The 17,803-nt window shown below is 33.1% G+C and overlaps 1 protein-coding gene across 2 annotated transcripts in view; it reads right to left on the bottom strand.

The window, feature by feature from the left end:
* The window catches only part of Hn (phenylalanine hydroxylase), a 45,558-nt gene that overhangs the window by 5,780 nt on the left and 21,975 nt on the right, over positions 1 to 17,803 (bottom strand). Inside the window, exons 1-5 of one of the 2 annotated variants that reach the window (XM_081727885.1) lie at positions 13,788 to 14,049; positions 10,153 to 10,281; positions 8,286 to 8,463; positions 6,464 to 6,626; positions 280 to 476 (exon numbers count right to left, since the gene is read on the bottom strand). In XM_081727885.1, the coding sequence (XP_081584011.1) occupies positions 280 to 476; positions 6,464 to 6,626; positions 8,286 to 8,463; positions 10,153 to 10,281; positions 13,788 to 13,832 (712 nt within the window). In that variant the 5' untranslated portion in view covers positions 13,833 to 14,049. Of the gene's footprint in view, positions 1 to 279; positions 477 to 6,463; positions 6,627 to 8,285; positions 8,464 to 10,152; positions 10,282 to 13,787; positions 14,050 to 17,803 lie in introns of those variants that run through there. The other variant, XM_081727884.1, reaches the window with a different exon arrangement.

Below are 17,803 nucleotides of genomic sequence, written 5' to 3'. Positions count from 1 at the left end.
TTTTTTTTTTTTTGGAATAAATCTTAAATTACTTACTCCCTTTGGAAGTTTATTTTTCGCATAAATTTTAAATTAGTTACTCCTTTGAAAGTTTGACATAAATTTTAAATTAATTCCTCCCTTTGAAAGTCTATTTTTGGCATAAATTTTAAATTACTTCCTTCCTTTGAAAGTTTATTTTTGGCATAAATTTTAAATTACTTCCTTCTTTTGAACACCTTCTCTCCTGAGAATATAAATAGTTTGTTTAATTGCTCCAAAATATTATGAATCAATTACCTTTTAGAAAATTCGAGATATCTTCTAACTGTGGGATGTTGTCTTCCCTGTATCCACAGTTCTCAATAAGCAGAGGAAAAACGTGGTTGTGTTCCTTGCAAGCGTGGGTTGGGTACAACTTAGTCAGCTCCCTAAAAACTGTTCCCCATGTCTTGGTTTCCTCCTCTGTGTATTCCACACGAGGTAATGGCTGGCCACTGAAAATAGAAAGGGAGAAAATTAGCGTATACAGTTAGACACAAGACACAAGAGAATATATAACATATTTTGTACATATATATTTTAACGATACGATCAACTACTTCTCGAAAATATATTGCTTTATCTTCGTAATGTTACTCCACCTGGACTCCTTATTCTTTAGTGTTTCTAAGGATTAAAGGTAAAAACTAAAGCATTTCTGAATAAAAATTCAGTGGCTGGAATTACTACCTAAGTCTCAACTTCAGCATTATTTATGTTTGGTTCAACGTTTACTCACTGGCAATGAGCAGACATCTTGCAGAAGAAACCGATCAAAACAAAGAAGAATCAAACCCTGTGCAGCCAGGATGACACGATAGAGATCTCACTAGGTATGATATAGGTGCCTTCCATTTCAATTCAGGCAGAGCATGTACCATCACCATCTCAGATATTGTTGAAACTTTTTTTATAGCAACTAGACATGTTTTTAAGAGACCCATATTTTTTTATTTTGTCGAAAAAAATTTTCCCGCCAAGTAATAGGCCATCAAAGACGGGGAGTACAATTTATGAATTGTAGAAGACATGGAAAATGGTCAATTTCGGAGCCTCACCATTCGGCTATGGAGACAGGTAGAGTTATAATTCTTGTTGTGGTATGTACATAGGGATATCAATAAACTATATTTTATTATAGTTTGGTTTGCGCATGCGTATCTTTTTGTACATAAATTAACAAATGAACGTCAATTTATCTGAAAAGTCGAAGTTTGCGAATTTTTTTCGAACACTTCCGGTTCGAATTTTAAAATTCTGTTTTCACGGTTGGTAAGACCTAGTTACCCGCTTTCCGAAATAAAATTTGTATCGCTTCTGTGGTCAACCGTTTTGTCGCAAAAAATTCGAGAAATTGTAAAATTTTCAAAAATCGCCATTTTTGGGCGCCATTTTCTCGAAAACACCATTTTTTAAAATTCTGAAATTTTGTCAGATGGTTCAACTTTACCTGAATAATAAACACACCAAATATCATTCTCGACCAATGCTTCATGGATTAACTGCAGCCTTTTAAAGTTAGCGAAGTTTCGCTAATTTTGATGTCACAGTTAGCAACACTGGGAACAATAAAAGTGCAATGATTTGATGATGTTTGTGGTTCATATTCATTAAATGAAGAATAAAAGGTTTTCTTGGCTGGTTTTTTATTATTTTGAACAAAGGAGCTCTCTGAAATAGTAAAATGAGCCCCCCCTACTCTTCCGGTTTCTTAAACTGAAGTAATCTGAGGTGGAAATTACGATTACGAAACACACAAATTTTAAGTTTACTTGAAATGGCCATCCAATGAATTCTGATGATCTATAAAAGGCCTAAACTATTACCTCAGTATGATTTGGAATGCTCCAGACAAAGTCTCAATTAAGTGCGATGTCATTACAGTGATCGAAAAATGACAAAAAGTTTAAAAAAAATCGAAACGTTTTCTTACGCGTTCCAAAGAAATTTACTGAATTTTTAAACAGAACAATCCCAGCATAAAAATAGGTCACTCGGAATTTTATAGTATTCGACTAAAGTGTGTCAGTCCGCAACCTGAGAGGGAAGTGTGTGTATTGTGCAAATTTTAAGTTAGCTGCTACTGCGTTGCTACAAATCAAAGGTGCAACCTGTATTGAAGCTGTCATGAGTGACCTATTTCCTTTAGTAGTATGATCCGTAGAAAATGACAGCTTTCTTCAAGAATGTGGTGAATGTCCTGGAGTGGAAGAAATAAGTGTGGTGTCTTTAAGTATTGATCCTGATGAAAATGAAAGTGGTTACGTATGCCATATGGGAGAATAATGATCTCGTTTAAAAAAAAAACTGTGCCACTTTCTGTTTTCGTATCGTACATTGCCGGTTTAACTGTAAGAATTGTAATTAATGACTACATCAAGAAAATCCAAAGAGAATCAATTGCTACCGAAGACCACCGTATAAAATTTCAAGATACAACTTCTATTTTACTTCATGTGGACTTCGTTGAAAACTGGACTGTTATTCTGCAAAGTGAAATTCAGTTATCACCGAAATATTGAAACAATTGACAATTTGTTGTACTAAACGACGGTAAAACACACGATTCGGCTCATGTACTTATAGTCATAGACAAGATTCTAAACATACTCGAAGAAAAGCGAAAATATATTTTATAGAAAAAGGTTTGAATACGTGAAAATAGGTGTCTACAATTTCCCAAACCGTGTCAGTGATTTCTGATGGTGCTGCATCCCACTTTAAAAATCGCTTTCAGATGTTCGAGATGCAGACAGGTCCGATAAAGCAGTGTTTTTGCAGTGAAACCGGCCATGCAAGGGTCTCTACGACGGTAGTGGGGAAGGCGGGGGGGGGGGCAAGAATGTGGCAACGCGCCATAGCCTTAGGCTAAAACAGATACACAGTATTAAAACCGCTGAAGAAAAAAATCAAATGAAATCTTTAAGTTTTACGTTCCACGGTTAGGCTAAAGGAGACGGTGATTATGAGAAATGAATGAAATGGTGGAATGCAGAACGGCACGAGCTGGGATTGAACCAGGGACCCCAAGCACCGGAAGTGAACGCTCTACCACTGAGCCACCGCGTCCCCACCAAAACCGCAGGAGAATTCGTGAGTATAGTGCAAGTACAAACTCCGGGTATTACTCTCGTTTTGTTACCTGGAACTGAATTCGACGACTTCCGCAAGAAAAAAGGGAAAGTATGCGACCAGTAACTGGTATTCAACGAAGTTATCTTTGGCTTTCGGAAAATTGCGAAGTTTTTATGGTAGTAACGGATCACCATGAACTAACTTCATACTTCCCCCAAAATCGAACTTTTGCAATTCAAAGTGTAGATTTAAGAAATCTCCAAAAAGGAACTTTTGTTATATACATATACGTATGATAACCAGTGGTGCGTAGCAGAAATATTATGAATAAATCATGAATTACGTGAAGTTTAAGTGCTGTTTATGCTTCCACATGAACCTTCAGCGGGGTACAGGTTTCCAGAAGAGCATAAGAGAAGTGAAAATAAGTGTTTTGTGACTATCGACAATGTGCTACGCAGGGGCGGATCCAGGACGGACTTCTGAGGGGGGATTGTAGGCCTAATACTGCTACTTAGAGCTACTATTAAGAGCTCCAAACTCTGGGATGGGTTTTATTTATATATAAATAAGAAAGTTTCTTCTTCTGGGGGGGGGGGTAGCAATCGTCCCCCTAGATCCACTCCTGGATGAGTTATGAGTGAACCAACATCTATTGGAGCATCTGCACGTTACATGCTATTAGCAAAGAAGACAACAACCAAGCAAATGATTGGTCCATGTAAAAAACAAAAACAAAAACAAAAAAAATCAGTGAAATTTTGTTTCCGAAGACCATTTTAAGTAAGTGAACTTGAAATTTGTGTGTTTCGTAATCGTAATTTCCACCTCAGATTACTTCAGTTTAAGAAAACGGAGGAGTAGAGGGAGGCTCATTTTACTGTCAGAGAGCCTTTTTAATCAAAATAATAAAAAAAACAGCCAAGAAAACCTTTTATTCTTCATTTAATGAATGTGAACCACAAACATCATCAAATCATTGCACTTTCATTGTTCCCAGTGTTGCTAACTGTGACATCAAAATTAGCGAAACTTTGCTAACTTTAAAAGGCTGCAGTTAATCCATGAAGCATTGGTCGAGAATGATATTTGGTGTGTTTATTATTCAGGTAAAGTTGAACCATCTGACAAAATTTCAGAATTTTAAAAAATGGTGTTTTCGAGAAAATGGCGCCCAAAAATGGCGATTTTTGAAAATTTTACAATTTCTCGAATTTTTTGCGACAAAACGGTTGACCACAGAAGCGACACAAATTTTATTTCGGAAAGCGGGTAACTAGGTCTTACCAACCGTGAAAACAGAATTTTAAAATTCGAACTGGAAGTGCTCGAAAAAAATTCGCAAACTTCGACTTTTCAGATAAATTGACGTTCATTTGTTAATTTATGTACAAAAAGATATGCATGCGCAAACCAAACTATAATAAAATATAGTTTATTTATATCTCTATGTACATACCACAACAAGAATTATAACTCTACCTGTCTCCATAGCCGAATGGTGAGGCTCCGAAATTGACCATTTTCCATGTCTTCTACAATTCATAAATTGTACTCCCCGTCTTTGATGGCCCATTACTTGGCGGGAAAATTTTTTTCGACAAAACAAAAAAATATGGGTCTCTTAAAAACATGTCTAGTTGCTATAAAAAAAGTTTCAACAATATCTGAGATGGTGATGGTACAATTTTATATTTTTTTGCCTGAGTTGAAATGGAAGGCACCTATAGCTTTTTTCTGAATGGCCGATATAAATTTAGCTAGCTACGTGAACTTCTGTTTATACTAGATGTTCAGTTGTTTCATATTTTCTCAAAGTGGTCCCATTGAAACAATATTTATCTGAAATATACAATCTTCTTGGAGAATGCACATAACAAATATGAATATAACTCACTTCAGAACATAAAGTCCTTATTACATTTTCTTCCGAATCAAATTATACGCTCAGCAGGAAGATAACTGTAGATTGTCGCAAATCTAGACTTAGGGGTCGCCCTTCGTGTTGTTATTAGAGGAAAAGCTAAGGAAATGTCACCAAGTGAATTTACAAATGTTTTCCGGTACTGAAGATGTCATGTTTTAAAATGAACTATGTTTGTGAATATTTTCGATTGAATAGCAATAGAAGATTTCTATTGTTGTTGTTAATTATAAGATAGTAAAAATTAGTTTTGATGACAAGTCTCAAATTTAAGGATTTTATTACAAGAGAACCATATCATTTATATATTTGATCCAGATGGATGAGTAAGAACTGCAAACCGATATAATAAGGTGGTCTCAAAAATTAATTACTCAAACTTTCATTTAATATATATATATATATATATATATATATATATATATAGTAGTAAGGTAAAAGAAAAGATAAAAGGTTACACAAAAATTAAAGAATAAAGAGATGTATGGAAATGTGAAGACTTTTATTTTTTTTTTTTTTTAATACCAGAATGATGAACATTCTGTATCTTGAAATAATCATGGTTGTCAGAACATATATCATTTGGTTTTAGAACTGCATAAGAATCTTATTAAATTACTTTCAATTAATCTTACTTCACATTTAATTTAGTTATTTAATTATAGCAAAACATGCTTGATACACCACATACTGGATTTCGTTCCGGCATCTCTTAACTCTTTTTTATTGTAGGTCTAAAACATCTCTTGATAATTCAGATTACATGACGTATCAAGTAATTGTATGTAGATTACAGTGGAAACCTCACATACGCTAATGAAAAGGTACTGTATGTTCCTTTGAAAAATCTCAATCCCAGGACTATCAATAATTATCGTAACAATTTTGCTAGTTAATAGGAATACACTATTCACTTGATTCTCATGTACATAATTAAATTTAACTAAAGAGTTTATCATATTAAAGATACATTGTACTGAATAGTTCGGAAAACCATTTGAACAGCTAACAGCTAAAAGTCTGTTAGACTAGATAAAGACTTCAGGTATACCTATTTCATTGGCTACGTCCATACAAGATTATTTGATTTTTATTTTTAAAAGTCTACGTAAATCATAATCTTTAAGAAAAAAAAAAAGAAACAAAAAAAGCTAAGAATATAAACTTACTGTTTGTAATTGTACTTTTAAATTTTTAAGGGAAAAAGAAGAAAGAAAATAGGCTAAGAATATAAACTTACTGTTTGTAATTGTACTTTTAAATCTTTAAGGAAAAAAAATAGGCTAAGAATAAAAACTTACTGTTTGTAATTGTACTTTTAAATCTTTAAGGGAAAAAGAAGAAACAAAATAGGCTAAGAATATAAACTTACTGTTTGTAATTGTACTTTTAAATTTTTAAGGAGAAACGAAGAAAGAAAATAGGCTAAGAATATAAACTTACTGTTTATAATTGTATGCCAAATCTGCAAAGTACTTCCTTCTTGCACGGTATTCAGGATCTGTGAAGCCAGGGTGATCGGCATCTAATTCTGAACCATAGGACAGAATTTGATTAGCAAACTTATCTAAGTCTCGAATTCTCCGTGGAAACCATGGAACAGTTCCTGTAAATAAATTATCAGAGACGCGTAAATTAATCATCCGTACTATCTTTGTAAATAGGCAATATGCTATTTTTAAAATATACTTAATATATATCTTGCTTTATTTGATTGAACACATCTTGCAAAGAAATTATCTTCTTCATACCGCCACAGAAGGAAAGATGGAAGGAAAGCGAGGAGTAGGAAGAAGAAGAACACAACTGATAAATGCTTTGAGAAACAGAAGTAAATATTTGTTGTTAAAGGAGGAAGCTGAAGATCGAGAAACGTGGAAAAAACACTTCCAGGCAAAAAAAAAAAAAAAACTCCTAGGATCTGCCAAAAGGCAGAATATTTTATTATTATTATTATTATTATTATTATTATTATTATTATTATTATTATTATTATTATTATTATTATTATTATTATTATTCGAAATCTCATTACAGACTGGAAAATTCATTGTTATGACTCATGAGATCACTTAAATGATTTTGTTTTAAGTTCGGAAAGTAAGAATTACTTATTACTTGAGATTGCATTTCATTTTTACTTGATAGCAACGTTTGGAACTACCTTTTCTCTCGCATAGATAAGATAATAATAATAATGTTAAACTTCTATGTGTTACCATGATGTTATTTGTTACTAGTTAAGCTCACTATTTTTTGTGTAGATTCTCATTTTTTTTCGTTTTTTGAAAGTAAATATAGATATTTGTAATCTCCTAGTGTAGTGACTGTTTCTCTGCAATAGCCTACCACTGAATGAAACGTGAACTTTAATGAAAGCTAATCCACTGTGATTTTTCCACAGTGCACATTACCAAAGAAATTTTATCAGTAGGTAACGGAAAACAACTTTTTCTCTTGAGTAGTGCTTTTTGAAGCTCTCTTCCCTTAGCCTGTAGTGATAATTTTTCTGGTGTCATTTAATTTTTTTTCTTACGTGATTTCCCTCAAGGTGAGCCACTGATTCTATTCATAGGAGGAATGGGCAAGTTTTCACTTCGGTCATTTCATTCAGTGAATCGTTCAATCAATTGATTCGTAAGGAACTTGGTTCCTGGGAACAATTCATTAAATATCACCGGAAACCAGTTCCTCAGCTAACCTAACTTAACCTAATCATCAACAGTAAGTCATCACGTGACTCGATACCAGTACGAATCTAGAAGAACAGATGCATTCTCAAAACCGGAACCAAAAGATCCAAATCACTGAATCGAATAGAAAAACTTGGCAAGGAATGAAATGACATCACAAAAACGAAAAATTGATGTACAATACTTCTTTTCTTTCTTTTTTACTTCTTTTAACGATTTAAAGTCCACATGCGTTCTTAATTTTATTATTTTGTAAACTAGAACAATATAAACATCAATATTCATTGGTTATAAGGTTATCAGAAACGGTTTTTGAGTCACATTGATAACAATTATAATTTTATCGTTATTAGAAGCTAAAACAAGAAACCGTTGTTCTAGCTCTTGTAAACAATATTTAAAGATTTATTTTCTCAATTTGTAGTGATAAAAATATGTGTTTAACAGATATGACTTCCCTCAAAGAGCACAACTGATCTTTACTAGTAGTTTGTTGTGTATGTAGCATTAATTTACTACTTAAATGTATTTTAATAAAAGAATAAAAAATGTTATTATATATTTTGACTTACCAATATTGTCCTTGTGATTTCGTGAAATGATATTGAAATACGGTGAATGTTCTCGTAGCTGCTCAATGGCTGCTCCAAGGTTTCCTGAAGCAGGATCACATTCTACCATAAATTCATATTGGTTAGGAAACCTCTTCGATGAACGAGATTCAATATGGAGAAGATTTACCTGATGAGTCTAAAAGGAAATAATAATAATAATAATAATAATAATAATAATAATAATAATAATAATAATAATAATAATAATAATAATAATAATAATAATAATAATAATAATAATAATCTTTATTGATATAAGTGATACTACACCAATAGAGCCATTAGTTTGTCATATTAAAATAAATACATGAATTAACAAATCATGCAGGAATCTATTAGAAAAAAACTTGAAATAAACATGAAACATATAATAATAATAATAATAATAATAATAATAATAATAATAATAATAATAATAATAATAATAATAATAATAATAATAATAATAATAACTTGTAGCTCTTGAACTAAACATATTGTGACTGCATTAAGCGTTTACTTATCACGGTTAGAAATTAGATTACCGTACTACTTTTTTTTTAAGTACTGAAAGTAATAGAAGTACTCGCTTCTTGTAATTAAGATACAAATATACTTATTTTCATACATCGAAACTTCATAATTTATTGTCTATTAGGGTCGCGGTGGCTAAGTAGTACAGCTCTCACCTCTGATGTCTGAGGTCCTTAGTTCGATCCTTGCTTGCGCCAAGTGAGCTTTGTAGTGGACAAACTCTGTGTGCGTGGTGTTCTCCCGTACCTTCATTCCACCATTTCGTTTAATATTATTATCATTACCGTTTCTCCTAGCCTCAGAGTATGATCGTGAGTACATTACATTCACTCACGCAAAATATATTACCTATTTGCCTGTCTAAACTCAAGGAAAGAAAACCCGTTATATTGTTAACTACAATAAAAATCTTAAAGTTGTAAGGCAGCCATGCACTTTATCATTTTATTAAGCGTTTAATTATACAGGGTGGCCCAAAAGTAGGTGTACAGTCTCGTACCGATCGACTTATGGCATTTTATATACCTAAGTAATTTACTTGTTCATACAGGTTTAACTTTGGCTAGTTTATTATTTGTTTCTAATTTCGTTTCACTTATACGTGAAAGTCGGAATAGACCGAAGCAAATAACCTCATTATCGTAATAAACTATTATACTTAATCAATGCAGGGTTGTATACCTACTTTTGGTCCACCCTGTATATATGTATCATTATTATTATTATCATTATTGCATGTAGTAATATTAATGATTATCACATGTATAAAATTCAGAAATCAGCTCTCCTGTCACGAGTGATCCTAGTGACCGTAAGAATTAATCACTGTCTCCATCAAAGCAGAATTATTGCCAATGATGTTGATCTACACGCTTATTATATCTACTAACTGTGTGCAACCATTGCTAGCGGGTCCTAATTCAAAATCTTGATTTAAAAAAGTAAGCACCCGTTGTGCCTGGTCTTAATTGCGAACCTGGGTAAAAAGAGAGAAAGAAGTATTTCTCTACAACCATTTCATTGCCAAGGTATTTATCCTCTGCTGTTATGTAAATCCGCACAATACATATGTAAAGATGGTTGCATATAGAGAGGCGTTCTTAGAGATAACCAGAGAAGAAATTGAATAGGTGTAACCTCCCAGATCTCCCCGAATCGAAAATCGAAAAATACGCAATGAGATCTATGTGAAGAGCTATCTGTGTACAAAGATTGGCGGTTCTAGGGGATTTGTTTGTATACGCTGATGACAGAAACACACATTATTTATTATTATCGTTGAAGAAAGATTATTAACTTATTAAGTACTCACCTCGAATACTTTAAGAGACTTGGCAAGTGCTCCAACTTCATCTTCTCTGCTGGGAGAAAATATGATGCAAGTGCTTCTTGAGGAATCTCTACCCTCTTTGATATAGTTGCCTCCAGTCATCAGAACGGGCTGAAAAGTATAATAGAATGTTCTCATTACAACCTGACCAGTACATATACAGGTATATACAAAAAAAAAAAAAAAAAAAGACAAGTTTATTTCAGAAAGAAAAATCATAAATATTTTAATGATAACATTATGAACAGTATTATGAACTTCCATTAAATATTAACAGTCTTACCAAAATAATGATACTCCCACCCATATACGCGTTTGTGCTCTTAGAACACGTGGTTCTGGGTTCGATTCTCGGTGAATCCGTGCAGTATCGTTAAGTAATTGGGATATTAGTATCGAATTGCGATCTAGAAAGCCAGAAATAATTCGTGATGCAAGGCAACTTGCTGACCACACATTGCCCAACTAAAATCCTGTGGCTAGCCATAGCCCTTTATAACATCTATATGTTGCCCTAAGTTCGTTATATTATAATTTCTGGAACTAATTAAAACGTAGTTTACTCACTAAATGTTCAATAATAACGATAAAATATATTTAAACTGATTATTGTTCGAAGGTTTTCTGCATTTACTTTTTTTATTTTTTCACAAAATTACTTCTTTATCATTGAAAATACATCTATTATTCATGGTTTCTTTCCGTATTTTATTCGAACTGTAGAAAAAAAAAAAACATGTTTATACATGTCTGGCCACAAAACTTAACAAGTTAAATGTTCAGGGCTGACCATAGAAGAAAGTGCTATCATACGTTACACAGTGGTGCCCACCCCCCCTTATGTCCATGACGCACCCCCCCCAATTGTCTATCCGTAGGTGTTCTTCCATGAAAAAATCTTCTTTTCGATTAATTTTACCCCCCCCCATCAAACATATTTATATAGATTTTTAACCCCCCCTAATATTTCAATGACGCAGTTTGCGTCATAGCCCCCCCTTGTGGGCACCCCTGCTACAGACTGTTGTCCATATCAACATATACATTTTTATAAATGTTATCGTTATACTTTCTAAGGCTCTGAATTTTAAGAAGTTACTAAACTACTATACCAGAACTTAACAATAATATAATCTTTACAAAAATTGATAATTATGTTAAATTACTTCATGTTATTAGAATATTGTTCACTATCAATGATACTCTACAGAAAGTATTAAAGAGGAATTATCTATTGCAATAAGAGTTACAAAATCACTTAATGTTTTTAAATTATTATTAGAAATTATAATGTGGTCAATGTGTTATCTTGACGTGAGAGTGTAACTTTAATAATCTAGCCTTATCCTAGTAATTGATGTTAACGATTTAAGGTCTATGGCGTGTTTTACACTCAGTGATTTGATGTAGTGCTGCGGCTTCCCCCATAAAACCGGTTCTGCGGTTCCTCAGCCATCGCGTACTTCCTCCATCCCTGATATTCACCAAAATAAAATATATATTTTGAAAGAAGAAAGAAAGAAAGTAGTCTTACTGTGTTAGTATCACTTAAACCTTTCGGAAGCATGCTTGACACAAATAAAATATTACAATTCAATATTTCGTCTTCTTATGCTTTCGTCTCTAAAAGTCCTATCTGAGTTGCAATTCGTACTATACTACTTCCACTATTTCAGACGTAAGAGTTAAACCTTTCGTTGCAAACGCGTATTCTTACTGCCAAGCAAGCTCTTAAATGATAAAAAAGAGTAATTTTGTCTACGAAGTCTTCTTTTAGACCTGTGATTGCTTAATGGGTGTTTACATTTCTAATAGGAAGGCTATTTTCTTCTCTATCTTATGTTATGATTATCACTAGTGCTTATGACTCATTGTGTAGGATTCCTGCTGGATGATCTGTGTCTTGTTATTGGTAATCAGTAAATAATAACACACCAACTGATAAACATCCATATTTTCCTTAGGTCCCTATTCTCAAGCAGACTGTTTGGTAATCTTGTACAAATACAAGTTGCACTTTAAAACTTTTAATGAACTAAGGTCAGGGTAATAGCTCCAATCAATATTTCAGGCATAGCTGCGGATTCATTTTATAATAATAATAAAAAAATGGAATTTGGGAAAACATTTTGAAAAGAAGTCGATAGTGCCTATCTATAAAGGTTCCATTCTAGCATTCGTTTAGAACGAGTGAACGGAGAAAACCTGGATAGACTTTAGTCAAAGTATTTGTCAGGCAGATTCGGTTTCAGGACCTTCCGATCAGGCCCGTATCCAGAGGCGTCTAGGGAAGCCGGGCCCCCTAAAATTTTCAGAATAGGCTTGAAAATGAACTATAATATGGTTGGATCGGGCCCCCCTACATTTTTGGGCTGGCTACCGGCCTGCTTCCAATTACGAAATGAGAGATCTAACCGTTTACCTAGTTATTCGCTTAACTACAATTTCCATGCCCATATTGAATCTGGAATGTTAAGCAATCCCCGCAAAAATCAACATAAATAAAATTAAGATTTCAAGCTAATCCTCAAAACATTACCAATATATATACTTTATATATTTTTAATTGAAAGCTAGAACGAGCCTTCTCTGGTTTCATGGAAACCTTCAGAGAAATTTAGAAATTATATGATAAGCTCCATATATCAGATTCGCTTGGTATTTACGTATCTTAATATATCTAAAAGGAATGTTGATGAATATACAGGAGCGGCCCTAGGCAATTTGCCGCTCTATGCAATGGTATCATTTGCTACCCCCTTTCTCCAGAAAGGACAAATCTTAAAAGCCTCGATTTTAAGTATGCTATCCCATAATGAACAATGAAGGGGAAGGAAAGACACTCGCACTCAGAAAGGCTTAAACACCACAAATACAATAACGTTGTGTCTGTTTTTTCTTCAAATAATAATCCATTATGATAGTGAAAGACAAAGCAGACACACCTGCAGAGGAAAGACGATAATCCTTTCTATAGAATTCAATATCGAGCTTCAATCTCAATATATCAGTTTGCGATTTCAGTGCAACTAGCTCTTTTATCTTTATTTCTTGATTTTCCTTCCACATTTGTTAATTTAAAAAAAAAAGTTCCCGCCTTCAATGGTAAAGAACTTGTTTGGGATAAAGACAAGACTAGTTTTTATATCAGAACTGTTATAACTAAATGGAACAGGTATTCGCTACTGTTTGAGAATTGGGTTCTTGTATTTGACAACAATCAAGCAATTGATGCTGAGATTTGTTTGACCATTTGCTTTAGCACTATCCATGTGGCCTTAAACTAATTTGACCTAAACATGATTTATGTATGTAGTATTCAAATAGAAGGCCAGGTTAGTAAATTTAACTATCATCATCATGAAGTATGTTTCCAACAAGAAATATTTATTTTAAATAATATACGTAGTTATGACAGATTTTGCTGTCCCTCGAAATTTGCCGCTCCGTGCAAATGCACGTGCTGTACATATGGTAGAGCCGACCCTTTGAATATATTACTGTTACGAATTATAAATACGTCAGAACATAGTAGCGATATGTTGTTATCTATGTATATAGTATTGTTATCTGTCTCTAAACTTTAAAAAACAGAAAAATTCGTTTCTTTAGCTTACCTCTTTAATTTCGTTTGTGGCTGATATAAGTTCTGATCGTCCCATGTTTGTATTGGTAATAAATACTGAATTGTATAAAAAAAATAAATATAAATACTTAAAAAATCACAATCACTTAATAATACTGCTTTGGTAATAAATTATTTCGAAGAGCCAAGGCCGTAAGCCTTTGACTTATCAGGCACAACGATTGCTATTGCTTTTCTAAAGCAGATGTTACAGTTTGATATCTATCGTGTGTACTGACTGATCCACACAGAAGCACCACAATTTTATATACTTCTTTATTATGTCATAATAATAGGTGTTGAGTAATAGGCTTCCACGAGCTGGGACTTTGCTCGGAAAAGAAAACTAAAACATCCTTAAAATTTTAACGGGATGCCCCGCAATGCGCATCAGATCTATTTCGCAATACTTTCACTACGTTATCAACTTTTGTTTCCTCTTTACAGGGCTTGGCACCTTACAGTGGTACAACTACCAATCAAATTCGCTTTAAGGCATTTTGTTTGACGCCATTAACAACAAAAAAACGTCATAATTTTTGGGAAGAAAAATCAAACGTAAGAAGTTTGGTAGATTTCATCAGCTGGAGAGATAAATAATAACTAACGACATATCGGGCCTTTATTGCACCAGCAGTAATTTTAGATCACGTGATTGTCTGCGGCTCTATGTGGTTGGTTAATATTGAGGGGAGTGTGTGTATGTATGTGTATGTATACTAGTTTTTTTTTTTCTCGTGTTCTTATTCGGTTAGATTTTGTTGTGTTTAATAAGTAGTTTTCTTGGTAATAACCTGGCCCAAGGTTATTCATTTCGTCTCGAAAGCATTTGCATGATATTATTATTTAAAAAAAAAAAAAAATCCTACATATGCCAGGAGCAACCTCTCTCCTCTGCAATAAGAATTAGTTTTATTTCCCGTTCACCGAGAACCAACATCTGAGGTTTTAGATAAAAGAATGGAATGGATTGACTTGTTGCCCTTGGTTCAAACTGTACTTTCAAATCAGTGTCAATCACACTATAGTAGACTCGTAGCCGATGTTTTAGGAGGACGACACCTATTTTTTTCTTAACGCTCCTATATTAGATAGGAAACAATTTTGATAGATCAATATGATGTCCGTAGACACCGGAAACTAATGGTGTTAAGTGCCCATGTTTTGTTTCTTTAAAGTCCATTGATTTGTATGTGGAATTATTTATTTTTATTTTCTTTTAAATGATTTGAAATTGTAATGGTTTGATTTTATTGATTTCTTTTAAAACTTTGAAATGGAAAAAGAAAGTTTTACGTTCCACGATTATGCCGACTAGGCTAAAGGAGACGGTGATGATGAGAAATGAATGAAATGGTGGAATGAAGAAAGTAGAAGGGAACAGGTAAACCCCGAGAAAACCCACGCACACGGTGTTTTTCCACCACAAAGTTCACTTGGCGCGAGCTGGGATCGAACCAAGGACCCCATACACCAGAGTGAATACTCTACCACTGAGCCCCCGCGACCCCAACTTTGAATTGGAATTGTAATGGCTTGATTTTATTGATTTCTTCAAAAACATTCTGAATTGAAATTGAAATGGTTCGATTTTATTGATTTCTTCTAAAAACTCTGAATTGTAATTGTAATGGCTTGATTTGATTGATTTCTTCAAAAAGATTCTGGATTGAAATTGAAATGGTTCGATTTTATTGATTTCTTCTAAAAACTCTGAATTGTAATTCTAATGGTTTGATTTTATTGATTTCTTTTAAAACTTTGAAATGGAAAAAGAAAGTTTTACGTTCCACGATTATGCCGACTAGGCTAAAGGAGACGGTGATGATGAGAAATGAATGAAATGGTGGAATGAAGAAAGTAGAAGGGAACAGGTAAACCCCGAGAAAACCCACGCACACGGTGTTTTTCCACCACAAAGTTCACTTGGCGCGAGCTGGGATCGAACCAAGGACCCCATACACCAGAGTGAATACTCTACCACTGAGCCCCCGCGACCCCAACTTTGAATTGGAATTGTAATGGCTTGATTTTATTGATTTCTTCAAAAACATTCTGAATTGAAATTGAAATGGTTCGATTTTATTGATTTCTTCTAAAAACTCTGAATTGTAATTGTAATGGCTTGATTTGATTGATTTCTTCAAAAAGATTCTGGATTGAAATTGAAATGGTTCGATTTTATTGATTTCTTCTAAAAACTCTGAATTGTAATTCTAATGGCTTGATTTTATTGATTTCTTCAAAAGCACTCTGAATTGAAATTGAAATGATTCGATTTTATTGATTTCTTCTAAAAACTCTGAATTGTAATTCTAATGGCTTGATTTTATTGATTTCTTCAAAAGCACTCTGAATTGAAATTGAAATGGTTCGATTTTATTGATTTCTTCTAAAAACTCTGAATTGTAATTCTAATGGCTTGATTTTATTGATTTCTTCAAAAGCACTCTGAATTGAAATTGAAATGGTTCGATTTTATTGATTTCTTCTAAAAACTCTGAATTGTAATTGTAATGGCTTGTTTTTTGATTTCTTCAAAAACACACTGAATTGAAATTGAAATGGTTCGATTTTATTGATTTCTTCTAAAAACTCTGAATTGTAATTCTAATGGCTTGATTTTATTGATTTCTTCAAAAGCACTCTGAATTGAAATTGAAATGATTCGATTTTATTGATTTCTTCTAAAAACTCTGAATTGTAATTGCAATGGTTTGATTTGATTGATTTCTTCTAAAAAAATTCTATTTAATTGTTTCTTACTTTCTGATAAAGTTGGTGATGTATAATTTTATAATTTAATAATTAAATTTAATTTAACTGTTATTACATTTGTAAATAATGCAAATTCATTTTGTGTAAACACGGAATGTGACAGTAAAGTTGAAGAAATCAGTAAAACCCACGTTATTAAAATTCCGTCCTTTGAAAAAAAACATAGAAAAATAATTCTCAATTTAAATATTACGTATTCTATAATCAAATATTTAAATATTGCCCATTCAGGAGGATTGGTTGGGCTAAATATAAGTTAAATTAATTTGCACTATACTTCAAAGTGTTTTTTTTTTCCTAAAATGGATTTTCAACGAACTTAACACGTTCGTTACTGAATTCTCTCTCTGTATATATATATATATATATATATATATATATATATATATATATATATATATATATATATATATATATATATGTGTGTGTGTGTGTGTGTGTGTGTATATATTACTTGTGATTTTTTTTTTTTTAATTTTAAGTCTTCCATTCGATAGAGCATCAAAAACTATCTAAAACTATCTGAAAGAAGTGATGGGAGTTTTTCGCGTCACTCTTATCGTTCCCGAGATATTGACCAAAAAATTCCGATTTCAGGAGATTTAAGGAGTCATATCTCGGGTACCGTAAGTCATAGAGAGATCACATTAGTGTTGATCAATACCTAAGATGATGGTGAACATTTTGGTACCAAATAGTAACCGGTGGCCAATGGCCAACTGGCCACCGTTCCCCAGATAGTGGCCAAAAGAGTTCCAATTTCTGGAGATTTAAGGAGCCATACCTCGAGAACCATAAGTCATAGAGAGATGATATTTTGCTCATTTTATTTCAATTTTGGGGCCACGGATTGGAACGAATATGAAAATAAGGTTGCAGTAAAGTTTTACGCAGGGTTGGTAAAAGTGAGACTAAGATTTTCGAAACACTTGGTATTTTTTTTAAAACCAAGACTTGGCATTTTTTAAATCGAGACTTGGTAATTTCAAGTTTCATCACCCCCCCCCCATCTTGTAATGCTCGCTACGCCGCTGATTTTGAGCCCTCCATTTTTGAGCATGTGTTTTTTTTTTTAAAAAAAACCGTAGAACGTTTTAACAGAATTCTCAAACAAAACATGCGGAAAAATTTGAATTGAATTGAATTGAAATTCTCTTTATTTCAGTCGGCGAGGTTCAGCCGCTGCTCAAGGAAATTATAAATGGATAGATATATTACAAGATTTGTTTA

This window comes from Thermobia domestica, chromosome 10 (assembly GCF_964235325.1).
Source record: "Thermobia domestica chromosome 10, izTheDome1.hap1.1, whole genome shotgun sequence".
In the NCBI taxonomy this organism is placed as follows: Eukaryota; Metazoa; Arthropoda; class Insecta; order Zygentoma; family Lepismatidae; genus Thermobia; species Thermobia domestica.
This window is presented reverse-complemented; position numbering and strand designations above follow the sequence as displayed.